General features: G+C 38.7%; 1 protein-coding gene across 2 annotated transcripts in view; it reads right to left on the bottom strand.

Moving 5' to 3' along the window:
* Positions 1-1,040: 1,040 nt before the first annotated feature.
* pld3 (phospholipase D family, member 3) overlaps positions 1,041-14,253 on the bottom strand; it is a 37,170-nt gene continuing 23,957 nt past the window's right edge. For both annotated transcript variants that reach the window (XM_017465718.3, XM_017465719.3), the window contains exons 8-12: positions 13,688-13,885; positions 12,832-12,971; positions 9,666-9,831; positions 8,611-8,710; positions 1,041-3,011 (exon numbers count right to left, since the gene is read on the bottom strand). In XM_017465718.3, the coding sequence (XP_017321207.1) occupies positions 2,818-3,011; positions 8,611-8,710; positions 9,666-9,831; positions 12,832-12,971; positions 13,688-13,885 (798 nt within the window). In that variant the 3' untranslated portion in view covers positions 1,041-2,817. The remainder of the gene's footprint in view (positions 3,012-8,610; positions 8,711-9,665; positions 9,832-12,831; positions 12,972-13,687; positions 13,886-14,253) is intronic.

Raw genomic sequence — 14,253 nt, 5'->3', positions numbered from 1 at the left:
CACAACTATTATAAAAAGTGCAAACATTCACTGATGTTCAAGAAGGCAAAAGACTACATTAAGAGCCAGGGGGATGTAAACTTTTGAACATGAAAACAGACCTAACCAATTACCAAACACTTCTCTCCTCTTTTTTGAACATGAAAACAGTTGTTGATCATCCAAGAATCAAGCATATGTAAACTTTTGAACTGGTCCATTTGTCTAAAGTCAGTTATTATTGCGTCTTGTGAATTATATGTAAACATCTGTTATGTGAAGTTGCTTATTCAGGACAGTACTAAATACATTTTTTAAAAATGCAATTTGTATGATCTTTTTTTTTTTTTTTTTTTAAATTTATTAACATTTTCCAGATTTTCAAGGGGTATGTGCATTTATGACCTCACCTGTATGTTAATGAGCTCATGGGCTGAATCAGCAGGAAACTCTATATCGGTGGTCACCAACCCTCTTTTTGAAGATCTTCCTTCAGGTTTCATCTCCAGCCAAAATCTAACACACCTGTTTTAGTTGATCAGGAACTTCTTGAAGCAATGATTAGATTGCCAAGTGGGCACATTTATGTTTGGAGCTAAAGTCTTCAGGAAGGTAGATCTCAACGAACAGGGTTGGTGACCACTGCACTAACCTAACACAGCCATTTAACCTCATTACTTAAGAGAATTTGGAAACACTACCTTAACACATTAATTGTATCCTCATAAAGGGTATGTTAAAGAGCTGATGAGTTAAATGTTGGGTTTTAGAAATGTCTAACATGGGGAAAGCAAGAATTAAGTGATTTGAAAACTCTGATCTGTCACACCAAAAAAACATCGATTTTACTTTCATGAAAGGTGTGTTTATGGGCTGAATCAGATGTGTTAGTGTGTGTTAGAGCAAGACAATCATGTCTAAAAAAATAAGGAGTGAGAATCTGCTTAAGTATATTGCATTATCATTAATTAATGTAAGCAGTTCTATATTTTCATTCAAACACATATGTACTACTACAATTACTCAGAAATGGTTACAGAAGAGCCTTGCTGGGGAAAAAAGTGAGTAAAAGTATTTATTCACTGAAAAGAAACACAAAAACATAATAGGTACAAATGGTAATGCATTTCAAGTAACATTTAAGGCAGCTAAATGACAGCAGCATAATTATTCTGAGACTTCTGGGCATCAGTGATCAGCTATAGATTTACCTGAGGAAATAAAATTCATACCAGTTTAATTTAAAAAATGCTACTAAAATATTAATAAAACACATGCATCTGTCCAGGTACAGGGTTTAAATTCCCTTTGTTACAAAAGACAAAAACAGTAGAATGTATCGCAGCTGTAAGCACGATAGTTTGGCAAAAGAAAGCATTACTGCCTTCAGTGCATCATCAGTCAACAGCGAAGACGTGCTTGATCTGAAGTTTGCTTCTTTAGGTTTCCACTGCAGCTACAAAAGCAATGTAGCTAACAAGTAAGGAAAATTTACTATCAACCAAATCACTTCTAACATACATTCCTGCTTTTACCCTTTGGAAATCAGAAATCCATTCCTCCTACCAGGACACCAAACGTGTCTTGGCTGATCGACTACATTTGGAGTAGGGAGACAATATTCATTTTTGGCCAAACCATCGTTTTTACACCAAAGTGCAAGTGGATTATAATGCTATCTGTAATAACTGAGTCATGCAGGAAAAAAAGGAAATTGTGAAGATGTAAACATTCCGTATTGAAGTTCCCTCAATTATGTTCATTGTGTTATCGTTTATGTAGTGCAAGGAGTTGCAAACAGTTGATTGTGCACTGGGCTGAACAACATGCCCTCTGTTCCAAGTTTTTTTTTTTCTTCCTTTCTTACCCTTATTGACTTTCTTGTAGTTGCTATCGTATTGGCCATTCTGTTACTCAATCATCTCAAGTTAGTTAGAAAAGTGCTGGATCTGGAATCAAGTCAACATCACTACAGAATTTAGAAACTCGAGTAAACCAAAAGGCAAACCGCTGCCATCTGATTGAAACATTTATCTTTCATTACCTGGGTTCAGGTTGTGTTTTATTATGCTACATGTCAACTTGCAATTTTTTTATTTATTTATTTTTTTGTGTGTAAAGGCAACCAAAGATGTAAATCTGAGAGGAAACAATTCAGCTATATTGTTCCAGCTGCACAGGTTGAGTGTGTTCCCAAATACTCCTCCCCTTACATGGCCTACACTCTTAAAAATAAATGTTCTTCACTGGTTCTTTACAGCACCATAGGTTCTTCAAAAAACCTTCTTCTTGTCAAGAACCATTTTTCATTGTATATGGTTCTTGAGTTGAGCCTTATGGTTCTTTGGAGATTAAAGAAGTTCTTTATGATTCATTATAGGTTCTTCAGAGCAGTGTATTGGTTCTTCAAAATATTATCCCTTAACAGGTTAAAGTGAAACCTATAAAGTGCCCCTGGCAGACATCACTCTTAAGAACCTTACTGTGGTTCCTTAAAGCACCAAGTAAGTTTTTTTTTTTTTTTTAAACTTTAATTTCATTTTTTATAGAGAACTTTATAGGTAACATAAGATGGTTCCTTGTGGCACTACTGTGAAGAACCATTTGTGGGTTCGTTAAAGCACCAGTAAAGAGATGGTTCTGTGAAGAACTTGAGAGTAAACTTTTCTTTGTGCAACTTAAAAGGATTCTCCTATGGCATCAGGCTGAAAAACCCTTTTTGGTTCTATATGGAACCTTTATTTTTAAGAGTGTAGGTGTTAGGTGAAGTTGATGAGGCCGTGTTAAATCGACACTGGAACACAAGGGAGATTTAAGGTGCCCCCTGCTGGTTCTGTATTATATTTCACAGATCTGTTTGAGGTCGCTGTTGTGGTTGAGTGGAGTGCTGTAGGGAGAATCCCAATCTCTGTCAAACACAGCCTGCAGCTGTTCTCTCACTGTGGATTCTGATGATGAGGTCGAAGTCTGATTCACCACTAACGCTGAGCCTGCTGTGTTCACAAAGTAATCGCCAGACCAGTTTGACGTTCCTGCGTAACACGAAGGGAATAAAGAAAATTTGATTAGCTCTTATATATCATTGCATTCTACAACTTCATGGGTGAGTTCTGCATCCAGGACACGGTGCATTATGTAATTCCAGCATCAAGAATTAATATTCAGAGGACATCTGATTAGAAAAACGCTGATACATTAAAGAGATATTATAGTGCTTCACTGATAATCACAAAATATTTTGGTGTCTGGTTTATATGATTTAGTTCTTCAGTGTAGTAGATTTAGTGAATAAAACAATGTGTTAAATAAAATATTATGGATGATTCCACTGCTTTGAAGAGTAGTGTATTTAGTGTATACATGTGCTAAATCCTCATCAGGTTTTCTAGGCTGCAGGTAAGACTTAGACTTTTGATGCTCGATATGGAGTTTGTTTATTTATTTATTTATTTATTTATTTCATGGTAAATATGACTTGTGTGGAATTCAGACATGGTGCTACAGTGCTGTGGTATTTGCCCCATCCTGATTTCTTCAGATTTTGTGTATTGTGTAAATTGTTTCAGAAATCAAAACAAAGTCAAAGATAAAACAAAGTCAACCTGAGTAAACACAAAATACAGTTTTTAAATAATGTTATTTATTGAAGCAAAAAAAAGTTATACAATACCAACTGGGCCTTTGTGAAAATGTATTTTCCCCCATAGTTACTAATTCCCTAAATCTATGAAACTGCATTCATAATGGGGTTCAGCTGGACTAAACACAACCAGGCCTGATTACTGCAAACCCTGTTCAATCAAATCAACACTTAAATAGAACTTTTTCAACAGCATGAAGTTGGTTAAAAGGTTTACCCAGTAACACACTATGACAGAGTTGAAGGAAATTCCAGAAACGATGAGGAAGAATGTGATTGAAATACATCAGACTGGGAAGGGTTACACAGCTATTTCAAAGGCTCTGGGACTCTAAAGGACCACAGTGAGAGCCATTATCTCCAAATAGAAAAACTCGACGCAGTAGTGAACCTTCCCAGAAGTGGCCCACCTGCCAAAATTCCTCCAAAAGCACAAAAACTACTCATCCAGGAAGTCACAAAAGAGCCAAGGACAACATCAAATGACCTACAGGCCTCTCTTGTATCAATAAAGGTCACTGTTCATGACTCCACTATCAGAAAGACACCGGACAAAAATGGCATCCATGGAAGAGTGGCGAGGTGAAAACCACTGCTAACCCAGACGAACATTAAGGCTCGTCTGAATTTTTAGAAAAACACAACCTGATGATCCTCAAACCTTTTGGGAGAATGTTCTATGGACTGATTAATCGACAGTGGAACAGTTTGGAAGACAGGCGTCCCGTTACATCTGGTGTAAACCAAACAGAATTCCACAAAAAGAACATCATACCTACAGACAAGCATGGTGGTGGAAGTGTGATGGTGTGGGGATACTTTGCTGCTTCAGGGCCTGGGCAATTTGCAATTATTGAGGGAAACATGAATTCTGTTCTCTACCAGAAAATCCTAAAGGAGAATGTTCGGTCTTCAGTCCGTAAGTTGAAACAAGTGCAACTGGATTATGCAGCAAGACAATGATCCAAAGCATAGGAGTAAGTACTAGTCTTAGAAGTAAGTGAAAGACTGATCTCCAATTATCAGAAGTGTTTGGTTATTGGTGTTTGGTTCAATTAATGCTGCTAAAGGTGGCAAACAGATTAAGTTTAAGGGGACAATTAGTTTTTCAAATGGGTGATAGGTGTTGGATAACTTTTTTTTTGTTTGCATTAAAAAAAAACTAATGTGTGTTTACTTAGGTTGCCTTTGTTTTACGTTGTATTTTTTCAAAGCATGTACATACAGTAATTCTGTGTTATTATTTCTATTTGAAGTACATTGTAAGTGGTCATTCTCTGTATTTACTAGCTGGTACATTCTAGTTACACCTTACACCATATGAATGTTCTATATAGGATTTTTATATATATTCTTATTCCTGTGAACAATGATCATAGATGTTGTACAGCATGTTCTCACATATGCACCTAAGGCATCGCAAGTATACATTTGTAAGTAAAAGGGAAGAAATTTGGGATTCGAATTCAGAGTTCGATGGAGTAGGACGTGAAGTTGGAGGCTCCTGCTGATTTCAATTAAAATTGTAATTAATTTGTGCTTTTTTGGTCATACAATAGATTTTGACTTATTCTACTCCGTTTCCTTGTTTTCCGTTTCCTTGTTTCCGCTTACTTATAACTTTGTGGCACGTTAAAATGTCTGGAAAGGACTTGAAAACCCGTGGTAGCATTCAGACATGACTGAGGTCTAGCGAGTCCCCTTCTTCCCCTGAATCCACGTCGCTGAGCGGTGACCCTGACTTCACCGCACTCAGGCTTGAGCTGCTAGCTTTACTGAGGAAGGACATTGCTGATATTTTAAAAAAGGAGCTCCAGGAGAATCTTGGGGGTGCGCTGTCTACTATCCAGCTTGACCTGCAGGCCGTGAAAACACAGCTGGCTAGTGATAAAGTTGCTGCAGATGCTACCATATCAACACTGAAAGTACTGTTGGGGAAATGGAGCACGCTCTCTCTGGTTGCACCGATGACATAGCTCAAATGAAGACTACTATCGAGTCCCTCTATGCGACCGTGACTCAATTAGAGAATAAATGTGAGGATTTGGAGTCGAGGTCATGGCGCAATAACGTTAGGATAGTGGGAGTTCCAGAGGGAGCTGACACATGTACAACTGCTGCTGTAGTGGCCTTGTTAAAAGAGGTCTGGAGAAGGAACCGGTTTTGGACCGGTCCCACCGAACCCTTCAGCCGAAGCCCAAGCCTGGTGAACGACCACGAGCTATTGTGTGCAGATTCCACTATTACAGTGACTGTGTTGACATTTTACGCCATGTGAGAGAGCTCCAGCGGATTAAAGTGAGGGATTTGACCATCTCTGTTTTCCCTGACTACATAGCCAATATAGCTCGGGCCCGAGCCGCATTTAATGAGGTTCGGCGTCAACTTCGTGGTATTGAGGGCGCTCGCTATGGAATACTTCACCCAGCTCGGCTTCGCATTACATATAACGGTGTTCAGAAGGACTTTATTTCAGCAGAGGAAGTAGGAGACTATGTTAAACTCTTGATATCGGGGTGAACTGCATCACCTACACAGCGGCATCTTTGTTGCTCTTCTTATATTTTTATTTTTTACACTCAGCCTTCCAGCGCTTCTGTAATCGGATTTTTATTGAAGATATTGTCGTTGTATTACTTCGCCTAGATTTTGTGGACTTACTCCTCTTAAATCTACTTCTGTATTAATGTAATTTTTTTGGTTAGTTCAGCTTACTCTCCGAGTTTTCACATTGTGGACAACTTTTGGTTATTGTAGGATACACTGCTGTCTCCTTTGTTTTACGAGACTTTGGGTGTGGGAGTTTGGGGGATTGTGAGAGTAAGCAGAACATGCCAATGCTTTGAAGGATGTGAATTGGAACAGAGTAATGTTATTCAATTGCAAATCTGTTTTTAGAGGATTTAAACCTAACATGGTGAACATAATATATTATAGAATTCAGGCAATTTTACTGAGGTTATCTCCTACAGTATGGCAAGTAATAATCTGGAAAGACCTTTGTAATATCACGGTCTAAAACTGGATTTAAAGAGAAGCAAATCAGTAAAGAAATCACATGTAAATGAATCATATGAAAATGAATAAATAATTTAAAAGACAAAAAAGAAGAAATATAGTTATAAATTCAAACTGTGAATGCATTTTAAAATGCCTCAAATGACTGCTTATTGTCAGAAGAAACATTTTTCCTAAATAAATGCTCATTATGCACTGCATATTAAATTCTAAATTACTAAACAAATAATGACTAATTGTGTGAAATAAAGGATTAGACTTAGTGAGTCATGGCTGCATTTTGCTCAAAACATGCCAGTGACACATTACATTTAAAGAACAGGTTTTTTTTTAAAAAAATAAATAAATAACCAGCTGTTAATATTTCTGGTTTCACTGACTTTGGGAGGATACACTGAGCACCCTAATAAAATCAGTTTTATACTAAATAGCTATAGATTTCATCTATTGCAGTACAATTTTGCTGTAATGAAGTCATTCAAAATGCAGCTGAGAGTCTCACAAACATCCCCTAGGAAATGCAGCTACTGTTTCAGTAATATAAGAATTAATAATCTTACACATGGTTCCTTTAACAATTTGGTCAAACAATTGTGAGTGATAATCCTGAACTCAATTCTTTTTTTCCCCCTTGTATTTTCCCCCTGATTTTCTCCCTATTGTAGCGGTGGCTAATTCCCACTCAGCAGTTTTATCTCCCCCATCATACAACAGCTACCAACCAGAGAGGGTGAAGGTTCGCTGAGATACGTGAAGCCACTGTTCTGAACTGCTGCTCGTGCTGCATCACTCTGAGGAAAGTGCCATGCACTCTCTTCCACATGCATGTCCTCACAGATAACCATGATTGGCTACTGTCACTGTGATTTGACAGGGGAGATTATGTATACCATCCCTCCCACCCAGATCGCTCAGGATTACTTTTTCATCAAGAATCACGTAGATCTAATCTCAAAAGAAATTTCAGATTTTTTCTACAGTATTGTCTTTGCTTGGATGGGAACTTGCTGTATTGTGGAAATTTTCTGTACTCACAACGATCTTATAAACCATTAGCACAACCTACACACATATACGCCCAAATGTTTGGGGACATTTGACCATCACATCCATATGTGCCTTTTGAACATCCTATTACATATTTAATCCCTCTTTGTTGTTATAATAACCTCCACTTGCCCCGGAAGGCTTTCCACTAGATTTTGGAGCGTGGTTGTGGGGATTTGCCCATTCAGCCTCAAGAGCATTAGTGAGGTCAGGCAATGATATTAGCTGAGGAGGCCTGTGGTGAAGTTGGCACTCCAGTTCATCCTAAAGGTGTTCAGTGGGGTTGAGGTCAGGGCTCTGTGTAGGCCTCTCGGGTTCATCCACTCCAACTTTGTCAACAAACCTTGTCTTTACGGCGCTCACTTTGTACACAGGAGCAGTGTCATGCTGGAACAAGATTTGGCCTTTTAGTTCCAGTGAAGGGAATCTGTAATGCTACAGAATACAAATACATTCTATACAATTATGTGCTTCCAACTCTGTGGCAACAGTTTGGGTAACAACCATATATGGGTCTGATGGTCAGGCATCCCCAAACCTTTGGTATTACAGGTGGCAGTTGGACTTTTTTGTTTGTTTGGTTGTTTTTCACGTTAAAGCAGCTTCAAACTGCAGACATGTCATGCCACAATTTTACCTTGCTAGCTAACATCCTTCACTGACACTTCATTGACAATTTGTGGATGTTTGTTCTACATCACCTTACCTACTGGCATAAACAGAACACAAAGGAGTAAAACAGGGTAAAGGAGGAGTATTGGGTTTACAATTAACATACTCTTGGATTGGCCCCAATATTGATCTTCTGGATAAAGTTGGAATATCTCTTAATGTGATTAAAAAGTGCTAGCATGTAAATATGTGACCAAATGTTGAACATTATCTGTACACAGTAAATAAGTGATTGAGAGATGCACAATTCATACCTATATAGGCAACTCTGTCTGTCACCATGTACTTGTTATGGTTCACTCGAGCAAAGGGAATTTCCTTTTGACTAGGGCTGCTGGGAACGATGAAGATTTTCTGTAGAGAAAAAAAATAAACAATAGTTCATATGATAGCAAAAATCATGCAGTTAGGAAACTAGATTTTGTAGTTGTTAGGTTACACTGTTTGTAAAATGATGCGCATGTAATATGATCTTTACCCCATTTCAGTACTGTTTTTAGAATGCCATTGCTGACTTCCCCTCACAACTTGGAATTGCATAGCACTTATGGCACACAAGTGGCTTACAGAAAAACGGAACTGGTGACAATGTGGAGCAGAGTTTTAAAAATAGTCAACACAAAAACACAATTATGGATGAAGTGATTTTCTTGGTGATTAGCTTACAAGCTACATAAAGTCCAGTTTGAATATTACAAATAAAATATGTTTTTAAAATATTCATTATTTCAAAGTATTTATTTTTTAAGGCTTACACTTCTAAACAGCTGGAAATTAAATTGAGTCAGATCGCAATTTTTATTAGCAAGTTTTGTTCCTGTTCTCTCTACATTAATGTTGACTTGATTCCTCACCTCTCCAAGAGATCATCTAACATGTTTAACCTGTCATTTTTTAACTGCTCCTCATGCTACATGCACTGTACCCACTTCTAGACACCTGAATTCACAGATGACCACGACTGGAAAAAGTGTCAATTTGATTGAGAAGGGAGAGTCCACCCAGAGAGCAGGGGCAATTTTGCTCTCTTAGACTCCCAAACACAGATTGCTGTAGGACAAGGGCATGCTGAAAGCAGTATTGAAATGGGGAACAAGTTTCTGATTCTGTGCAGATTCACAAGTTCATATTTCTCAATTTGGGAAAAAAGTATAAGATGCAGTGTAGAAGAAAATGGTTATAAAATCGGATTTTATACATCCAGCCCTGTTAGATTTGAGGAATTGACCTTGTGTGTTTCCCCTTGTTTACTTATTTGTAAAGCTTCTCATAGTGTCAAACATTTACATGCATTCTTACTGTCACTCACCACCTGAATGTCGAGGTTACTCTTTGAATCCTGTACAGATGCAAGCGAGCGTAAAAATGGGAACATGTCTTCAGAGGTGTTGTTCCAGCAACTGATCAGCAAATGTACATGAATCTTCCTCTCGAATGCCACACGCCTCAGTTCAGTGTCAATATCAGCCCAGTATCTGGAACGCATACACGGTCAAAGGAACTGTGCCTTTCCACACTGTCAGTGTAACAGCACAATTAACAATTATCCCAGTCTAGTTCATGAATTCTAATAATTCTCCCATTTTATCTTTCAGTCCAACCCTTAGTGGTAGGCCAGTTGAAACTTGGTTAAAGCTGTAAGTGCTCAGGGTGAACTCATATGTAAGGTTTTCTGGATAAAGGTATCAGCTAAACCAATAAATGAAAAATATAAATAAAGCTTACCAGACATGCAGGGCGTGTGTGTCTGGGTGTGTGTGTGTGTGTGTGTGTGTGTATATAATTAATGAGTCTTTAATTACACACTTTATTAAAAAATCTGTATTTACAGTGCTGTGAAAAAGCATTGGCTTGATTTCTTCTGTTTTTGTGTACATCTCATACTAAATTGTTTCAGAAATTAAAACAAAATCTAAGATACAGTGAGGGAAAAACGTATTTGATCCCCTGCTGATTTTGTACGTTTGCCCACTGACAAAGAAATGATCATTCTATAATTTTAATGGTAGATTTATTTGAACAGTGACAGACAGAATAGCAACAAGAAAATCCAGAAAAACGCATGTCAAAAACGTTATAAACTGATTTGCATTTTAATGAGGGAAATAAGTATTTGACCCCCTCTCAATCAGAAAGATTTCTGGCTCCCAGGTGGCTTTTATACAGCTAACAAGCTGAGATTAGGAGCACTCCCTTTAAGAGTGTGCTCCTAATCTCAGCTTGTTACCTGTATAAAATACACCTGTCCACAGAAGCAATCAATCAATCAGATTCCAAACTCTCCACCATGGCCAAGACCAAAGAGCTTTCCAAGGATGTCAGGGACAAGATTGTAGACCTACACAAGTCTGGAATGGGCTACAAGACCATTGCCAAGCAGCTTGGTGAGAAGGTGACAACAGTTGTGCAATTATTCGCAAATGGAAGAAACACAAAAGAACTGTCAATCTTCCTCGGCCTGGGGCTCCATGCAAGATCTCACCTCGTGGAGTTGCAATGATCATGAGAACAGTGAGGAATCAGCCCAGAACTACACGGGAGGATCTTGTCAATGATCTCAAGACAGCTGGGACCATAGTCACCAAGAAAATAATTGGTAACACACTACGCCATGAAGGACTGAAATCCTGCAGCACCCGCAATGTCCGCTGCTCAAGAAAGGACATATACATGCCCGTCTGAAGTTTGCCAATGAACATCTGAATGATTCAGAGGACAACTGGGTGAAAGTGTTGTGGTCAGATGAGACCAAAATGGAGCTCTTTGCCGTCAACTCAACTCGCCGTGTTTGGAGGAGGAGGAATGCTGCCTATGACCCCAAGTACACCATCCCCACCGTCAAACATGGCGGTGGAAACATTATGCTTTGGGGGTGTTTTTCTGCTAAGGGGACAGGACAACTTCACCGCATCAAAGGGACGATGGACGGGGCCATGTACCGTCAAATCTTGGGTGAGAACCTCCTTCCCTCAGCAAGGGCATTGAAAATGGGTCGTGGATGGGTATTCCAGCATGACAATGACCCAATGGCCAAGGCAACAAAGGAGTGGCTCAAGAAGAAGCACATTAAGGTCCTGGAGTGGCCTAGCCAGTCTCCAGACCTTAATCCCATAGAAAATCTGTGGAGGGAGCTGAAAGTTCGAGTTGCCAAACGTCAGCCTCGAAACCTTAATGACTTGGAGAAGATCTGCAAAGAGGAGTGGGACAAAATCCCTCCTGAGATGTGTGCAAACCTGGTGGCCAACTACAAGAAACGTCTGACCTCTGTGATTGCCAACAAGGGTTTTGCCACCAAGTACTAGGTCATGTTCTGCAGAGGGGTCAAATACATATTTCCCTCATTAAAATGCAAATCACTTTATAACATTTTTGACATGTGATTTTCTGGATTTTTTTTGTTGTTATTCTGTCTCTCACTGTTCAAATAAATCTACCATTAAAATTATAGAATGATCATTTCTTTGTTAGTGGGCAAACGTACAAAATCAGCAGGGGATCAAATACTTTTTTCCCTCACTGTAGAACAAAGGCAACCTGAGTAAACACAAAATACAGTTTTTAAATGATAATGTTATTTATTAAAGCAAAAAAGTTATCCAATATCAACTGGGCTTGTGTTCATGTTTGAGGCAAACATGAATTCTGTTCTCTACCAGAAAATCCTAAAGGAGACTATCTGGTCTTCAGTGCGTAAGTTGAAACACAAACACAACAGCAGCAAGACAATGATCCAAAGCATAGGAGTAAGTCCTAGTCCTAGAAGTAAGAGAAAGACTAATCTCCAGTTAACGGAAACATATGGCTGCAATTATTGTTGCTAAACGTGGCACATGGGGCGACTGTGGCTCAGGTGGTAGTGCGGGTTGTCCACTAATCGTAGGGTTGGCAATTCGATTCCCGACCACATGACTCCACATTCTGAAGTGTCCTTGGGCAAGACACTGAACCCCAAGTTGCTCCCAATGGCAAGTTAGCGCCTTGCATGGCAGCTCTGCTACCATTGGTGTGTGAGTGCGTGTGTGAATGGGTGAATGAGACAGTGTAAAGCGCTTTGGATAAAAGCGCTATATAAGTGCGCCATTTACCATTTACATGGATGGTGATAGGTGTTGGATAATTTTTTTTGCTTCAGTAATAAAAACCGTACTGTGTGTTTACTCAGGATGCCTTTCTTTTGTGTTGTATTTTGTTTGAAGATCTAAAACTTTTTAGTATGGCGCAAATCCAATTTTAAATTCTGCATTTTTTTTTTTGCATGGATTTGACCTGACCGTGATACCCAGTGTTCAAACCAGAAAGTCTCATTTTTAATTTTCTTAATAGCTGCCTAACTTTTGTTTTATTTTTAAAACAGCTTGCAGGCCATAAAAAAAAGTGGTAGTAATCTCTGCAGTAAACACAAAGGGAGTTAGGTGGGGAGAACATTGATACTGCTGCACAGATATTATTTTTCAACACTGTCAAAGATAACACACCTTTTAGGAAATGAGAACTGCACAGCGGGCAGGTAGTCCATCACAGCAATGTAAACAAACCGCTGTGCATCGTTAATAACACTTAAAATAGCCTGAAGATCTGAAGTTCTGCCCTCAGCACACAAAGATGGAGGAGAACTCTGGAAAGATATAATTATATAGTGTATATCCTCAATTAAATCAAATTGAAATAATAGATGGGTAATGATAAATATACTGATATGAACATGAAATAATTAAAGTGTTTTTACTATGATAGCATTTTTTCATGGTTTCATTATCTTTGCAATTTCTATTGGTAGAGCAAGGATCTAATATAGGATAAATTTTTTTACTAATGTTCCACCAAACTAATAAATTTTGCTGGTATGGTTTGAGTCCACTTGTCCCTTCAGACAAAAGAGTCACTGCAAATCAATACAAAGTTACTGATCACCTTTATCTCCTGATGAAACATTTCTATCCTGATGAGATTTGTCTTTTTCAGGATAACCCTGCCTCCATTTACAGGGCAGGAAGGCTCACTGAATGGTGTGATGTGTAGGAAAATGGTGTAAGTCATAGGCTATGGCCTTCGCAGTCACAGATCTCACACCAACTGAATGACTATGGGAGCTTTTGGAGTGACGTGGTAGAGAAGTCAGAGCTCTCATCAAAACACCAATGGAGAGAATATCTTTGGAAGAATGGTATTTCTCCCTTGAGCACAGTTTCAGAGACTTGCACAATCTATGCCCAGGCACAATAAAGCTGTCCTGGTGGCTGTTTTTCTTTTAATATGTCACCTATCTGTATCTATAAGTATATTTTATATTTACTACATTTAGCTATTGTGAACACTCTATAGGTCTCTTACCGACAGGTAAACTCTAGAGTCTGTCCCGTTGATTGGCAGCTGCATTGGTGTGTCTTTGTTAAAGGCTGTAGCGTATTGGCTGGGCCAGGGTGCAGGTATTGTCTTGCTCTCACCAAGGAACCAATAGGCTTCAAATATTTTCCCGAGGTCATCAGCAAGGCACTTACAGTCATATACCACAGCACCGAGCTCCTTCACCTGAGGAGTGAGTCAGAATTGAACAGAAGTGAGAGGGTTGGGTGTGGCACAAGTGTGTGTGTGTGTGTGTGTGTGTGTGTGTGTGTGTGTGTGAATATGTTTATTAGGACTGATCCATGACTCACTGGAATTAAAGTGAAAAAAAATTTATCCTTGCACCTAAAAGCCCTGGAGGTTTCAGCTGGGGGTTAGTGGACCAAAACAAACTTATAACACACAATAAATATTATTAATAATTCTTAATAAAAATATTTATGCAAAAAGGCAGAGCTAAGCTTTTTATATTTGTATATTTGCTACAAATGACATTATGAATTCGGTTATCCTATCTGTTTTAAATGAATGCTTTTGTGCACACATGATCCTGA

This window comes from Ictalurus punctatus, chromosome 4, assembly GCF_001660625.3.
Source record: "Ictalurus punctatus breed USDA103 chromosome 4, Coco_2.0, whole genome shotgun sequence".
Classification (NCBI taxonomy): domain Eukaryota; kingdom Metazoa; phylum Chordata; class Actinopteri; order Siluriformes; family Ictaluridae; genus Ictalurus; species Ictalurus punctatus.
This window is presented reverse-complemented; position numbering and strand designations above follow the sequence as displayed.